This window comes from Bubalus bubalis, chromosome 19 (genome assembly GCF_019923935.1).
Source record: "Bubalus bubalis isolate 160015118507 breed Murrah chromosome 19, NDDB_SH_1, whole genome shotgun sequence".
Taxonomy (NCBI): domain Eukaryota; kingdom Metazoa; phylum Chordata; class Mammalia; order Artiodactyla; family Bovidae; genus Bubalus; species Bubalus bubalis.
The window spans coordinates 1,286,156-1,303,468 of NC_059175.1; the positions used below are offsets into that span (position 1 = coordinate 1,286,156).

General features: G+C 42.1%; 2 protein-coding genes across 8 annotated transcripts in view; one reads left to right on the forward strand and one right to left on the reverse strand.

Annotated features, from left to right (window-relative positions):
- The window catches only part of LOC112580673, a 90,282-nt gene extending 79,715 nt beyond the window's left edge, over positions 1-10,567 (reverse strand). The window contains exons 1-3 of the mRNA XM_044932732.2: positions 10,414-10,567; positions 9,947-10,312; positions 8,282-8,328 (exon numbers count right to left, since the gene is read on the reverse strand). Of these exons, the coding sequence (XP_044788667.2) occupies positions 8,282-8,328; positions 9,947-10,312; positions 10,414-10,567 (567 nt within the window). The remainder of the gene's footprint in view (positions 1-8,281; positions 8,329-9,946; positions 10,313-10,413) is intronic.
- SPDL1 (spindle apparatus coiled-coil protein 1) overlaps positions 10,032-17,313 on the forward strand; it is a 33,935-nt gene continuing 26,653 nt past the window's right edge. For 2 of the 7 annotated variants that reach the window (XM_025270813.3, XM_025270814.3), the window contains exon 1: positions 10,032-10,139. The gene's annotated coding sequence lies outside the window, so the exon portion shown is untranslated. Of the gene's footprint in view, positions 10,268-17,313 lie in introns of all 7 variants that reach the window. The other 5 variants (XM_025270810.3, XM_044932383.2, XM_025270809.3 and 2 more) reach the window with 5 other exon arrangements.

Sequence of the window (17,313 nt, forward strand, 5' to 3'; positions counted from 1 at the left end):
GATGCCAACCTCCAGACTGATTTACAAAAAGGAAAAAATAATCTGGATCTTGCTATATTCAAGAAAAGGGACATGTATTTCTTTGATCTTTCTTACAAATTGCTAAGCTCACACTGATCCCTGAAACTGTTAGTCTTCCAACATTTAAAAGGTTACTCACCCCCTGGAGATTATTCAGCCCTGATCTGACAGAAAGTGCAAGAACATTGCTTTTTAGTGCCAAACGCCAATAGATCTAAATTCCAAAGAAGCACGCTTTATGGGAGGATATGGGCCTTAACCCAGCTGGTGGGGTAATCTGAGAGCCAAGGGAAGACAGGACTGTCAGAGAGGACACCTGACAAGTTCCAGAACTCGAGCTTAGGGAAGTATTTTACAAGACTAACCAATTTATCAAAAGTAGCTGAATACTGCTGGCATGCAGCACATCACGGGGAGTGGATAGGGTTCATTTGCGATAGAGCAAGAGTCTGAGTATCCTGCCTGATAATGGAGAGGCAAGTAAGTGGTAAAACAATGATGAACGCAAAGCAAGATCACATCTAATATTAGGGCTGCCTAAGGTTTTATCACTGCAATAGGAAGAAAGGGAGCTTTTCCTGTCTATATAAGGTACATAAAGCCTGAAAACCACTTTCTCATGTCTCATATTTTGAGAGAACTTTGAAAACAGAAAATTGTCTTTTAAATACACATAATTAGCATTTCTTGTTACTGTGCTTTTGAGTCTTCTTATATAATCAAAGAACTTTAAAAGTTACTAGAAACATACACTCCTTTTAATATTTTCTATTAAGGAAAAGGTAATAGGACAGCATGTGCCAGACGTATTTTGCAGGAAATAGATAAACGTATCTGGGACATAATAAAATATTAGGAAAACATGAGTTTTAAAACTTTAAGTTCGTCGAGAGTAGCTTTTCCTTTAGGGAAACAACACATGAGAGTCTCGATTTACACAAAAGTGAACATTTACTTTAACCAAGGAGTCTCTGCTTTACAGGCCTCTCCAATAGGGTTATTTTATATGCCAAGTTCCCTAGTACAATTTAAAATGCTTGAATTACAGAAATTACATCAATACCTAAATTCTGAATGAAGAAATATTAGTTCAAGTGAGGGACACATATCATCATAGGCAAATGCAACAATAAAAAAGTTCAGAGGGTATCAAGTATCCTATTTATTCAGTGTACTGTCTCTGTGACATGTAATCTGTTTCATGTAAACTGATTGATAAATTTTTAGCACTTTTCATTTAGGATTAAGAATAGTAATTTTAAAACAAGTTATTTGACTTTGATCTCTCAAAGAGAGTTTATAGATTTCCCATTTAAATGAATGAATTGCATTCATCAAACATGACTTTAGCAACAAGCACGTCTCAAGCACTTGCTGGGAGAAACCATAGTGAGCAAAACATATATTGGCCATTTCCATTCTGAGCAAACTTACCTTTTAGTGAGGGAAGCAGATGTAAATTACCACAAACTACTATAATTGTTTTAAAGGATAGGCACAGGGTGCTATAAACTGTACATAGAGGACATGCCTGAGGATTAAGATTCAGAACAGAGGGAGTGGCATTTGAACTGAGATAATGCTGTTGATAATATCAGCTACTATTTACTGACTTTATGCTAAAGATTAAAAAGTATTAGATCACTTAAACTGTACAATAAATGACTGAATTAGACACTTTAATTATCCCATTTTATATTCCAGGAAACTGAGGCCTAGAGAGGCTAAGCAGTTTCTTAAAGGCAATCAGAGGAAGTAACAGAGCCTGCAACTGAACCCAGCTGCTGACTGAAGAACATGTACTATATTCTTAACCATTAGTCACATGGCTTCTCTAGTGAAAAAGATGAAATGGTGTTTATCTTAGTCTGCTTGGGCTGCAATAATCAAGTACCTAAACAACAGAGAATTTACTTCTCACTGTTCTGGAGGCTGGAAAGTCCAAGCTTAAGGTGCTGGCCCACTCATTTCCTGGTGAGGGCTCTCTCCCTAGTCTTCAGATGCTTCTCTCACTGTCAGTTTATAGTTTATGGTCTTTTTTGCTTTGGTGCAAAGAAAGGAGACACCTCTTTTTCTCCAACTCTTCTCATAAGAGGCTACCAATTCTATGGGATTAGGGTCTCATCCTTATGACCTCAATTAATCATAATCACCTCTAAAGGCGGTATCTCTAAACACAGTCATGTTTAGGTTAGGGTTTCAACATATGAATTTGTAAGAGACACCATTCAGTCTACAGCATGGAGTAAACTAGGTAGGAGAATGATGGGGAGTAACTATGACCTCAAAAGACTAAGAGTACAGGTTATAATAAATATGTGCATTTGGCTAATCTTCTGGCTGGAACTAGCATAATAACCATCAGTTCAGTTCAGTTCAGTCTCTCAGTTGTGTCCAACTGCAACCCCATGAATCGCAGTATGCCAGGCCTCCCTGTCCATCACCAACTCCCGGAGTTCACCCAAATTCACGTCCATCGAGTCGGTGATGCCATCCAGCCATCTCATCCTCTGTCGTCCCCTTCTCCTCCTGCCCCCAATCCCTCCCAGCATCAGGGTCTTTTCCAATGAGTCAACTCTTTGCATGAGGTGGAAAAAGTATTGGAGTTTCAGCTTCAGCATCAGTCCTTCCAATAAACACCCAGGACTGATCTCCTTTAGGATGGACTGGTTCGATCTCCTTGCAGTCCAATAACCATATCTACAGACAAAATCTAATTTCTGTGGCAGATTCATTTTGATATTTGGCAAAACTAATACAGTTATGTAAAGTTTAAAAATAAAATAAAATTAAAAAAAATTAAAAAAAATAAATTAAAAAAAAAAAAAAAAATCTAATTTCTGTAACAGAAAGGCCTGTAGGACAAAATATTTTCAAAGACTGTCACCTAGTGGCAATAGGCAGGAGGTAGCTCACAGTGACTTACTGAGCAGGTGAAGTCAATGTATTTTGTGTGCATTCCCAAGTTGTCCCCAAGGAATAAAATACATTAAATTGAGCATTACAACATCAAGGCAACCACCACTTCTTTCCATGCAGAAAAGCAGTGTGACAGTTTCAGGCCCTCAGAGAAAGAACAGTATTTAAACTATCCCATTTTGAGTCAGGCCAAATAAATTTGGCCTAGCAGCACAGTGAGTAATATATATCATAGCTAGTGAATGTGTTTTATTCAGCAATGTAGATTTGGGTCACAGTGCTGGTAAAGGGTTCCAACTAGCTGAGGCATGTCATAAAATAAAAGGAACAAGTGACAGACACTGGAAGATAGAAAGTCATAAGTAGAAACTACGGTTCTACAAATAGTTGCAAAAAATCAGGACGCTAGATTTTTTTTTGTATGCATATATACCCTGAACTAACTAGAGTGGGTACTATTCTTGGAAAGTAAAAACCGTAACTGCATCTTAATTCTAACTGGCTTAGGTGTTAAAATCATCAGAAGAAGCAAGCTTAACAGGGATATAATGATAATGTGAAGTGGTGCCAGGAAAGGGATTACTTCCAAGCTGTTTGGATCCTTATTTTCCTTTACTCTCGACTGCTGCTGCTGCTGCTGCTAAGTCACTTCAGTTGTGTCCGACTCTGTGCGACCCCATAGACGGCAGCACACCAGGCTCCCCCGTTCCTGGGATTCTCTAGGCAAGAACACTGGAGTGGGTTGCCATTTCCTTCTCCAATGCATGAAAGTGAAAAGTGAAAGTGAAGTCATTCAGTCATATCTGACCCTTAGCAACCTCATGGACTGCAGCCTACCAGGCTCCTCCGTCCATGGGATTTTCCAGGCAAGAGTACTGGAGTGGGGTGCCATTGCCTTCTCCTTCATTTAGGATAAACCTTCCTTTTGGTTCAACTAAGACATTTTTCTCAGAGGAGCCATCGCTAGATTCTATTCTTGGAAGTTAGTAATTTTCAATTTTAGCCTCATAAACTCCTAAATGTAGAATTAGAAGTTGACAGGTTGAAGTTGACTAGTCCATTCAAGTTTGGACATAAGTATTATTTTACTTTATTGTTTTGGCCATACTGCACAACATGTGGGATCTGAGCCCCCCGACCAGGGATCAAACCAGTACTCCCTGCAGTGGAAGTACAGACTGCCAGGGAAGTCTCAGATATAAGTATGATTGAGTGTATTGGTAAACAATTATTATATTTCAAGTAACAGAAAACTCAGATTGAAGCTATATGAGCAAAAACTAAACAGTTCAAAGATATCTCTAGCTTCAAGAGAAGCTTGATGTAGGAACCCAGGCAGCTTTTTTCCCTTCTCTATCAGCTCTGCTTTCGATTCCATTTCAAGTCAACTTAAGCTTCATGGACCTAAGATGGCACTTGGCAGCTCTAGGCTACAAAGTCTAAGTACAGAAGGGGTTAACAAAATCCAATTTTTTCCAACAGTCCCAGTGATTACCTCCTCTTATTTCACCCACTTGGATTTAGTCACATGTATATCCCTGAACCAATTATACCCAGGGGGACCCAAGAGTTGAAGGACAGGATCAATTTTAAACAGTCCACATGGCTGAAAATGGAGAGAAAGATGATTTACCCAAAGTATAATCAGAATGCTTTGGGCAGGACAAGGAAGAGGGAACTGATGCTAAAACTTCAACCAATAAATGTCCACAATATTGGGATGAGGCAGCTTTGCTCTGAGTGAGGACTGCACCTATTTGTGGGGAAAGGAATGTAGCAGTAGGGCTCATGAAGAGTCGAAGCTGGAGCTACTATACAAAGCAGAGTCAACAGAGACTGCAGACTAGGCTGCCACGATCAGTATTAACACTAAACTGTCAAACCCACCACCCAGTTCAATTATTCACTTTGATATCAAATCATCATAAGAGATCTGTGACAATTCAAATTTCCTGATATCTTTTCAGATGGCTCTTCTGTTTCTTTTGCTGGATCCTTATTCTCCTCCTGTTCCATAGATTAGGACAATGACCAAAGTCCTGCACACAGCTCTCTCTACTCTCTCTAAACCTCTTTCTTGACTTCAACCATTCTCCATGTGTTAATGACCACAACCTTAAGTGTAACTTCCAAAACTTCATCTTCTGGTCCATCCTATGAGTCATGGAACTTTGTAAATTAATCCAGCTCTTATTTGCAAAACTCTGTCTTGGGGTCCTGGGCTGGTTCTTCTTTTGCCCCTAGTTCTTGTGCCAAAGCTTAATAATATGAAGGAACAAGAAAATCTTAAGTTGTACTCTGACTAATGCCTTATTGTTTGGTAAATGCCCCTTCCACTAAACACTAAGTACCTTGAGGGCAGAGAGTATTCACCTGTGGTACCAAAACAAACATGATCATTTAGTAAGTTCATGTCAAAATACACACACCTTTCAGTGCAATGTAACAACTCCCTTCTACACCATTTTTGATAACCAGTCCTCTCTTTTCCACTAAACAGTCACAATTAAGGAATGATGGCCAGTTTACTACAGCAGTCTTTTCCAGTTTTGAATAGCTATAATATTAGGAATTATACAATTAGAAATATTAGTAGTCACGATACTGGATGCTTGGGGCTGGTGCACTGGGACGACCCAGAGGGATGGAATGGGGAGGGAGGAGGGAGGGGGGTTCGGGATGGGGAACACATGTATACCTGTGGCGGATTCATTTTGATATTTGGCAAAACTAATACAGTTATGTAAAGTCTAAAAATAAAAAAAAATTTTTTTTAAAAATTAAAAAAATAAAAGAAAGTGAAAAAAAAAGAAATATTAGTAGTATTATTAGAAGTAATATAGCAATATTAGGACTGATTTCCAGCATCGAAATTCCCTTGCTATGCTTGATGCGTGCCTCCTCACACTTTCTGCATGAGGAGGCAAAAATCCCATCTCTTATTACGTAAACTAAAAAGTGACAAATGCATTTATTTTCCTGACCCTTGGCATTTAGCACATGGTATGTGGACCTCACCTGGGTAGGCAGATCTGCATCTGGAACCCTGAATCTTAATTATCCAGGCAGGGAGAATCTAGAATTCATTTCACTTGTGACATCTAGTGTCCAGTGGTGGTATAGGCAGCACCCTATCCAAATGGCTCCTAAAAACTGACTTTAATTTTGATATTGGTAGCGTCTATGATTTTACTAATGCTGCCTACTTCCCTAGAGTGTTTTTCTCCTCACTTAGCTCGGCCATTTTTCAAGGCCCTACTTAAGTGCCACCTGCATGGTGAAACATTAAAGGGACACCATAACAAAACTGACCTCTCCCTTCACACGTCTTTAGTGTAGGGTATATACCATTGACATGACACTCATAGATAGCCCGATGGTTATTTGAGTTTGTTTTTATTTAATCCCCTACTACATTGTGAGAATCTTCCAGAGTCGAGTGGCAATTACCATATCTCTAAATTCCTTGCATTTTGCTAACACGTTGTGGTCACTAAGGGACATGTGGACACAGGGATGAACTGGGAGAGTAGGATTGAGATATACACTACCATGTGTAAAATAGATAGCTACTGCATAGCACAGGGAGCTCAGCTTGGCGTTCTGTGATGACCTAGAGGGAGTAGGAGGGAGGTTCAAGAATGAGGGAGTATATGCATCAGTTCAGTTAAGTTCAGTCGCTCAGTCGTGTCCGACTCTTTGCGACCCCAAGAACTGCAGCACGCCAGGCCTCCCTGTCCATCACCAACTCCCGGAGTTCACTCAAACTCATGTCCATCTAGTCGGTGATGCTATCCAGCCATCTCATCCTCTGTTGTCCCCCTCTCCTCCTGCCCCCAATCCCTCCCAGCATCAGGGTCTTTTCCAGTGAGTCAACTCTTCACATGAGGTGGCCAAAGCACTGGAGTTTCAGTTTCAGCATCAGTCCTTTCAATGAACACCCAGGACTGATCTCCTTTAGGATGGACTGGTTGGATCTCCTTGCAGTCCCAAGGGACTCTCGAGAGTCTTCTCCAACACCACAGTTCAAATGCATCAATTCTTCGGCGCTCAGCTTTCTTCACAGTCCAACTCTCACATCCATGCATGATCACTGGAAAAACCATAGCCTTGACTAGACAGACCTTTGTTGGCAAAGTAATCTCTCTGCTTTTCAATATGCTATCTAGGTTGGTCACAACTTTCCTTCCAAGGAGTAAGCGTCTTTTAATTTCATGGCTGCAATCACCATCTGCAGTGATTTTGGAGCCCCCAAAAATAAAGTCTGACACTGTTTCCACTGTTTCCCCATCTATTTCCCATGAAGTGTTGAGACCAGATGCCATGATCTTCGTTTTCTGAATGTTGAGCTTTAAGCCAACTTTTTCACTCTCCTCTTTCACTTTCATCAAGAGGCTTTTGAGGTCCTCTTCACTTTCTGCCATAAGGGTGGTGTCATCTGCATATCTGAGGTTATTGCTATTTCTCCCGGCAATCTCGATTCCAGCTTGTGCTTCTTCCAGCCCAGTGTTTCTCATGATGCATTCTGCATAGAAGTTAAATAAGCAGGGTGACAATATACAGCCTTGACGTACTCCTTTTCCTATTTGGAACCAGTCTGTTGTTCCATGTCCAGTTCTAACTGTTGCTTCCTGACCTACATACAGGTTTCTCAGAAGGCAGGTCAGGTGGTCAGGTATTCCCATCTCTTTCAGAATTTTCCACAGTTTATTGTGATCCACATCGTCAAAGGCTTTGGCATACATGTAGCTAATTTATGTTGGTATACAGCAAAGACTAACACAACACTGTAAAGCAATGATACTCCAATAAAAAATAATAAATAAAAGTTTAAAATATTTCTAAAATATTAAATTTGAAAGAGACATGAATGAAACACAGGCCTATGTATTCATGTAACTAAGGAGAAAAATGAAGTTCAGATACATTATAGACTACCTAATTTCAGCCAGTCATGATTGGACTAGGTTAGAATGGTATCTTCCCGAGTCCTGAGTTGAAAAATCTTTGTCAAATGAAAAGGAAAATCAAGTTTCATTTATTCAAGAACTTGGGGGGTGATGACAAATGAAGGAGTATCTGGCTAATCCAGGCCCCAAGTGCATTTGCTAGGCTATACTGTGAGCAACACGAAGGTATCACTGTTGTCAGTCTTTGAACCCAGATCAATCCTTAACTTAGTGCAGCCTATCTCAGTCACAAATAGAAGCCTGCAAAGGAAATTGAGAAGGGAAAAGCAGGGAGGTGTGGCATCCCAACACCTAAGGAGACTCAGGGAGAGCTATCAACTGTCAATTGTTAAGTGAGGGCTGAAAAACGGATTTTGTAAGATAGTACTCACTGGTGATGTTGAGAAGAGCCATTTCACTGGAGTGGTGAGACCAAAACCTAAAGTGGGGAAAAAAAAAGAATAAAGAATAAGAAAATTAAGATAATGAGTATAGGCTTTTTTTCCCAGGAATTTTACCAAGGGAAGCAAATAATGAGGTGGTAAGCTGACTGAGCTCGACTTGTTCCTTGCTTAGTGGCTCAGTTATGTCTGACTCTTTGCAACCCCATGGACTGTAGCCCACCAGGCTCCTCTGTGCATGGGCTTTCCCAGGCAAGAATACTGGAGTGGATTGTCATCTCATTCTCCAGGGGAATCCTCCCAACCCAGGGATTGAACCCAGGTCTCCTGCTTGGCAGACAGATTATTTACCAGTGAAGCACCAGGGAAGCCCAACGAGGTCAAGGAAGGTTAGTATTATTTTTCAGATGGAAGTCATTACAGCATGTTTATTTGTTGATAGGGAAGATCCAACAGAGATGGAAAAAACTGACGATGAAGAAGAAAGCACATATGGCCAAGTCCTCGAGTAAGCAAGAAAAAAAATGGGCTCAAAAGCATAACTTGATCTGTACTACGGTTGCTAATGGATTCAGAAGTGCTCACTAAATGTTGGCTATTATTATTTCTGATTGCTTAAAATTTTGAATAGGCATCAGGTTTAAAAAATATAAAATAATTGTTTAAAGACACACGCAAGAGCTTGGACTTTAGCAGACTTGTTCAGTTGCCCAGTCATGTCTGTTTGCGACCCCAAGGACCGCAGCCCACCAGGCCCTCCTGTTCCTCACCACCTCCTGCAGTTTGCCCAAGTTCAGGCCCATTGCATCGGTAATGCCATCCAGCCATCTCATCCTCCTGCCTTCTATCTTTCCTAGCATCAGGGACTTGTCAAATGAGTCAGCTGTTCACCTCAGGTGACCAAAAACTACTGGAGCTTCAGCTTCAGTAACTGTCCTTCCAATGAGTATTCAAGGTTGATTTCCCTTAAGATTGACTGGTTTGATCTCCTTGCTGCCCAAGGGACTCTCAGGAGTCTTCTCCAGCAGCACAGCAGGCTGCATTAATTCAAATTCTAGTTCTACCACTTGTCTAAGGTATCTTTCTTCTTGGGACTCTGTTTTCCTCTGTAGAACCTCATAGGGCTTCCCAGGTGGCGCTAGAGGGAAAGAACCTGGCGGCCAATGCAGGAGACAGAAGAGACCGGCTTCCATCCCTGGGTCGGGAAGATCCCCTGGAGGAGGGCACTGGCAACCCACTCCAGTATTCTTGCCTGGAGCATCCCATGGACAGAAGAGCCTGATGTGCTATACAGTTTATAGAGTCGCAGAGTCTTACACGACTGAGTCGATTAGCATGCACCCACCTCATAAGGCTGTTGGCGGGCTTAAATGTGATAATCTGTGTAAAATTAACTGGCACTCTGTCTTATAAACATAACTGTGATTCCGTCTATGATGCTTTTAGGCAGTGTCACACTCACTGAAATTTCTGGAACCCTAAAATAGGTACCACAGGGCATAGCCTTCAGGATGCACACCGGCCAACGGGCCGTTAAGCCAGCACACGAGGGAACTCCCCCGCCGCCTCGCCTTCGAGTGACACTATCCCTCCAGAAAGCACTGTCTCTAGGGAAAACGAAGACCAAAAAACCCCCAAAACATCCAGAAAACCAACCGTGAGTAATGCTGACGCGACACAGAGCTACGTTAGAGCCTGCGCCAAACCCGCCGTAGCTGGGGCGTGGCACTGTCTTGGGAGTTCCTTCCCTTTTTTTCCCTTTACGCCACGCTAGGGCGGAAAGTATCGCGTGACGTGAGTTCTCGCGGGAATTGCATTCAAAAAGCCCTGGCGCTTCCCCGAGCTCTTGGTGAGTGAATGGGCTGGTGATTGTGCGCTGCCGCCGTGGAGTTAACGTTGGGAATCTGAGCGCGGAGAGCTGCAGCAGCAGGGAAAAGGGTGAGGAGAGAAACGTAGGGGCCAGGGGCCCGGAGGGAGGTGCGTATGAAGGGGGAAGCGCCGGGGCGGCGTAGAGAAGGGCTCCTGGGGAGAGGAGGGCAGGGCCTAGGAATACTTGGGGCCTGGGTCTCCGCCCAGGCTTTTAGCTGGAGCAGCTTCTTCGGCAGAACTCAGCTCTTACAGACCAGGTTCCGAGCCGGCCCTAATATTCCGCTGGGCCGCTACGACTGCCCCCGGGAATTCTGCGTAAATACGGAAAGTCGGGTCCGTTGCCTGGGTCTGGGGGATAACGAACACTGGATCTGCGCTGGCTGTATGTCGGCCGGCTGTATGACACATGTGGCAGTCCGATTCGAGAAAGGCTACAAATGTAATTAAAATACACACTGGATTTTAAAGACTAGACTCTGGTTGATAATATGACGACTACATGTTGAAATGATAATCTTTTGGATATATTGCGTTAAATAACGCATTGTTAAAGTGAATTTCACCACTATTTACTTTTTAAAATGAACGTGGAACCTAGAAAATTGAAAATCAACGTGTCTTTTTTGCACTGTATTTCTACTGAACAGCGCTGCTCAGACAGTTTCGTGTAGGATTCCGCTCTAGCTGCTTTTTACCCATTGCTGGTTTAATCTTAAACAAAAACCCTATTGTAACTGACCTTGGTTTATGGATGACTAAACAAGACATTGGAGAAATTGTTCAAATTGATGCTGCCAGTCAGTACTGAAGGTGGGGTGACAACTCAAGCAGTCTGATCCCCTGAGCTTCCTGTCTGCGACATGCTTTTTTCAAAGTGGTTAGGAGCACCACCAGGCTATGGAACCAAATCCTGTTCCCATCTCACTTAGCCACTGAGTTATCAGTGTTATCACCTGATAACCCTGGGCAAGTTACTTAACCTTTCTGTGCCTCTGTTACTTAACCTTTCAGTTTGCATCTGTGTAAAATGGGGGGTTGTTGTTCAGTCGCCAAGTAGTGTCTGACTCTTTGAGACCCCATGGAGTGCCTGCAGGCTGGCATGATGCAGTCCATGGTTTGGGGGGAGGGGTAATCCTTTTATCTCATAGGGTTGTTGAGAGGATTCAATAGAATAATGTTTCAGTTCAGTTCAGTCACTCAGTCCGTCCGACTCTTTGCAGCCCCATGGACTGCAGCACACCAGGCCTCCCTGTCCATTGCCAGCTCCCAGAGTTTACTCAAACTCATGTCCATTGAGTCGATGATGCCATCCAACAATCTCATCCTCTGTCGTCCTCTTCTCCTCCTGCCTTCAATCATTCCCAGCATCAGGGTATTTTCAAATGAGTCAGTTCTTCGCATCAGATGGCCAAACTATTGGAGTTTCAGCCTCAGCAACTGTCCTTCCAATGAATATTCAGGACTGATTTCCTTTAGGATGGACTGGTTGGATCTCCTTGCTGTCCAAGGGACTCTCAAGGGTCTTCTCCAACACCACAGTTCAAATACATCAATTCTTCAGCACTCAGCTTTCTTTATAGTCCAACTCTCACATCCATACATGACTACTGGAAAACCGTAGCTTTGACTAGATGGACCTTTGTTGGCAAAGTACTGCTTTTTAATATGCTGTCTAGGTTGGTCATAACTTTTCTTCCAAGGAGCAAGCATCTTTTAATTTCATGGCTGCAGTCACTATCTGCAGTGATTTTGGAGCCCCCAAAAATAAAGTCTGACACTGTTTCTACTATTTCCCCATCTATTTGCCATGAAGTGATGGGACCAGATGCCATGATCTTCGTTTTCTGAATGTTGAGTTTTAAGCCAGTGTTTTCACTCTCCTCTTTCACTTTCATCAAGAGGCTCTTTAGTTCTTCTTCGCTTTCTGCCATAAAGGTGGTGTCATCTGCATATCTGAGGTTATTGATATTTCTCCTGGCAATCTTGATTCCAGCTTGTGCTTCATCCAGTCCAGCATTTCTCATGATGTACTCTGCATATAAGTTAAATAAGCATGGTGATAATATACAGACTTGACGTACTCCTTTCCCTATTTGGAACCAGTCTGTTGTTCCATGTCCAGTTCTAACTGTTGCTTCCTGACCTGCATACAGGTTTCTCAAGAAGCAGGTCACATGGTCTGGTATTCCCATCTCTTTAAGAATTTTCCAGAGTTTGCAGTAATAATGTTTGCAAAGCATCGAATGCAATATCTGGTACATATTAGCTATAGTGTTTATTCAACCCTGGCTACCTTTCTCTGCAAATTGATAGGTTACTCTTAGATGTTCATTACACCTGTTGAAAAGTCACTTCCTCAGAGAAATCTTTCTTGTCCTTATTCCCTCTGACCCTGGCCCCATGCCACCACCCAGATTGAGACTGCTGCCCTGAGTTATAGGTTCAGATAGCACCATACACCTCTCCTTCTTGCACTTAACACACTTGTAACTTTGCATTATCAGTTATTTGATTTAACATCTTTCCAGTAATAGACTGTAAAATTCAAGAAGGCAGGCATATGGTCTGGTTTGAGGATCACATTGTGTCCTAAGCAACAGCACAGTACCTGACACATAATAGGAATTCCAGCAAATCTTTAGAGTGAAGGAGAGCTAATTTTGTGGCTGCCTTGGACATTGATGGCTGGGATATCTTGAGGCTAGTCCCATATTTTCTTCGGTAAATATTGATGCCAATAGTACATAGCTCAGGCCCATTAAGAGAATTAAATGTGATAGTGCATTTGAAGCTCTTCTGCCTGGCAAATGGTAAATCCTTAGCAAATATAAATTATTATTAACAGCTCAACAATTAATAGCTGGCTCCATCATGTACGAGCTTTGGAGAGGTCTCGCATTTTAGAGCAGTGATAGCCAGTCCTGGATAACATAGGCTTCTTTTTTTTTTTTTTTTTTAACCCCCTCTTCTAAAACCCTATATTTCCTCCTCCATCTTCATAATTTACCTTCCTAATTTACTGATAAATTGAAGCAGAAGGGCACTCATGCAGACTCTGAACACTGTATCTACGTACTTATCAGTGTCTGTACCCATATACTTTACTTTCCTTTAATTCAGATGAAACATTCATGTACCTGTCCAGAAATCAGACCCTGCACATTCATTACTCCGTAGTTCTCCATGTCTTCTATATCATTTGTTTTTCTTTGCTTGATCTCTCCTTTGTTATACAAGCTTGCTGTTGTTTTTTCTTAAAGAGTTTTTCATCTTAAAAAAAAAAAGACCCTAGTGCATCTCCAGCTACTGCCCCGTTTATCTGCTCTTTGCAGCAAAACTGTGCTTGCTATCCACTGTTCTACCATTCTCTCCAGTTAATTCCAGTCAGGCTTTTGCCCCAGTCTCTCCATCAAAACTATTCTTGGGGTCATCTTCTAGTTGACCTCCATGAATTTAAATCCAATGGCCAGTTCTCAGTGTTCACCTTATTTGATTTAGCATTTGATGCAGTTTATCATCTACCTCCTTAATACATGTTTGTTTATTGAGTTCTAAGACAGCACATGCTCTTCCTTTTTCTCCCAGCTCACTGATTGTGCTTGAGTATCCTTTGCTGTCTTCTTTCCCACCTCATAACAGGGCTCCATCCTTTGTCCTCTTCTCTTTAATTATGCTTGTACTTTGATGAACACAGAACTAAAAAATTTATGCTGCTGCTAAGTCACTTCAGTCGTGTCCGACTCTGTGCGACCCCATAGACAGCAGCCCACCAGGCTTCCTCGTCCCTGGGATTCTCCAGGCAAGAACACTGGAGTGGGTTGCCATTTCCTTCTCCAATGAATGAAAGTGAAAAGTGCAAGTGAAGTCGCTCAGTTGTGTCTGACTCTGTGCGACCCCATGGACTGCCGCCTACCAGGCTCCTCCGTCCATGGGATTTTCCAGGCAAGAGTACTGGAGTGGGGTGCCATGGCCTTCTCCAAAAATTTATGCTAATAACTCCCAAATTTATATCTCCAGCTTATACCCTTCTCCTACACTTACAGCTGTTACTTACTTGACATATCTCATGTTTTAAAACTTAAACCTCTCATTTTCTTTCCAAAACATCTGTACCCATAGTTTTTGATGTGTCTGCTGCTGCTACTGCTGCTAAGTCGCCTCAGTCGTGTCTGACTCTGTGCGACCCCATAGAGGGCAGCCCACTAGGCTCCTCTGTCCCTGGGATTCTACTGGCAAGAACACTGGAGTGGGTTGCCATTTCCTTCTCCAATGCATGAAAGTGAAAAGTGAAAGTGAAGTTGCCCTGTCGTGCCCAACTCTTAGCGATCCCATGGACTGGAGCCTACGAGGCTCCTCCATCCATGGGATTTTCCAGGCAAGAGTACTGGAGTGGGGTGCCATTGCCTTCTCTGAGCCCCTGACATGCCTCCATATTAATTCAGGTAACATTGTGAATTATTGAGCATGGACAACACAGTGCTATAGATGAACTGTGGGAGATTTAAAGAAAAACTGTGTTTGTGCTCATGTTATATTGTTTCTGTCCGACATTATTTATACTCTTGTAGTTAGGACATATAAACATAAAAAAAGGTGAAGTACTCAGTCTCCTAATACACATAACAAGTGTCAAGAGTGGAACAACCATAATTTCTGGGGAGGTAAAGGTGGGAGAAATGACAGAAGAGACCAACTTGAGCCAGATATTGAATGATGGATTTAGAGGAGAGCAGAAGGCAACTTACCAATTAGCATGATCTAAGAAGGGTATAAAAAGAGCTTTACTGGAGAATTTCTATTGGGGAGTAGAGGGTGAAAGGGTTAAAAAGTCAAGCTGAAGCCAGATTATAAAACTGTAATGCCAGTTTTAGCAGTCTGGGCTTCATTCAACTAACAGTTTTTGGCAAATCTATTCTACTAGTTGCTCAGCCAGAAGCTTTGTAGGCCTTTTAAAATTCTCTTTCATACATCCCACATTCCATTTGTCAGAAAATCATTTTGGCTCTGCCTTCAGAATATGTGTTAAATCTCATCACCTTCTGTGGCAGCCACTCTGGTAGGAGTGGCCATCCCACCTGATCTTTCTGCTTTCAACTTGCTTCCCTCCCAACTATTCAGCGTATCAGCCAAAATGATCCTTTTAAACGTATCTATCTCTACTCCAAACTTTGCAATGACTTCCCATTTCACCCAGAGTAGAAGCCAAAGTTTTTGTTTACAATGGCCTGAATCAAGGCAAATTGAAAGTGTTCAAACAGGAGATGGCAAGCGTGAACGCCGACATTCTAGGAATCAGCGAACTAAAATGGACTGGAATGGGTGAATTTAACTCAGATGACCATTATATCTACTACTGTGGGCAGGAATCCCTTAGAAGAAATGGAGTGGCCATCATGGTCAACAAAAGAGTCCAAAATGCAGTACTTGGATGCAATCTCAAAAACAACAGAATGATCTCTGTTCATTTCCAAGGCAAACCATCAATATCACAGTAATCCAAGCCTATGCCCCAACCAGTAACGCTGAAGAAGCTGAAGTTGGACGGTTCTATGAAGATCTACAAGACCTTTTAGAACTAACACGCAAAAAAGATGTCCTTTTCATTATAGGGGACTGGAATGCAAAAGTAGGAAGTCAAGAAACACCTGGAGTAACAGGCAATTTGGCCTTGGAGTACAGAATGAAGCAGGGCAAAGGCTAATAGAGTTTTGCCAAGAGAACGCACTGGTCATAACAGACACCCTCTTCCAACAACACAAGAGAAGACTCTACACATGGATATCACCAGATGGTCAACACTGAAATCAGATTGATTATATTCTTTGCGGCCAAAGATGGAGAAGCTCTATACAGTCAGCAAAAACAAGACTGGGAGCTGACTGTGGCTCAGATCATGAACTCCTTATTACCAAATTCAGACTTAAATTGAAGAAAGTAGGGAAAACCACTAGACCATTCAGGTATGACCTAAATCCCTTATGATTATACAGTGGAAGTGAGAAATAGATTTAAGGGACTAGATCAGATAGATAGAGTGCCTGATGAACTATGGACTGAGGTTCATGACATTGTACAGGAGACAGGGATCAAGACCATCCCCATGGAAAAGAAATGCAAAAAAGCAAAATGGCTGTCTGGGGAGGCCTTGCAAATAGCTGTGAAAGGAAGAGAAGCAAAAAGCAAAGAAGAAAAGGAAAGATATAAGCATCTGAATGCAGAGTTCCAAAGAATAGCAAGAAGAGATGAGAAAGCCTTCCTCAGCGATCAATGCAAAGAAATAGAGGAAAACAACAGAATGGGAAAGACTAGAGATCTCTTCAAGAAAATTAGAGATACCAAGGGAACGTTTCATGCAAAGATGGGCTCGATAAAGGACAGAAATAGTATGGACCTAACAGAAGCAGAAGATATTAAGAAGAGGTGGCAAGAATACACAGAAGAACTGTACAAAAAGATCTTCATGACCAAGATAATCACGATGGTATGATCACTCACCTAGAGCCAGACATCCTGGAATGTGAAGTCAAGTGGGCCTTAGAAAGCATCACTATGAACAAAGGTAGTGGAGGTGATGGAATTCCAGTTGAGCTATTTCAAATCCTGAAAGATGATGCTGTGAAAGTGCTGCACTCAATATGCCAGCAAATTTGGAAAACTCAGCAGTGGCCACAGGACTGGAAAAGGTCAGTTTTCATTCCAATCCCAAAGAAAGGAAATGCCAAAGAATGCTCAAACTACTGCACAATTGCACTCATCTCACACGCTAGTAAAGTAACGCTCAAAATTCTCCAAGCCAGGCTTCAGCAATACGTGAACCGTGAACTTCCAGATGTTCAAGCTGGTTTTAGAAAAGGCAGAGGAACCAGAGATCAAATTGCCAACATCTGCTGGATCATCAAAAAAGCAAGAGAGTGCCAGAAAAACATCTATTTCTGCTTTATTGACTATGCCAAAGCCTTTGACTGTGTGGATTACAATAAACTGTGGAAAATTCTGAAAGAGATGGGAATACCAGACCACCTGACCTGCCTTCTGAGAAACCTGTATGCAGGTCAGGAAGCAACAGTTAGAACTGGACATGGAACAACAGACTGGTTCCAAATAGGAAAAGGAGTTCGTCAAGGCTGTATATTGTCACCCTGCTTATTTAACTT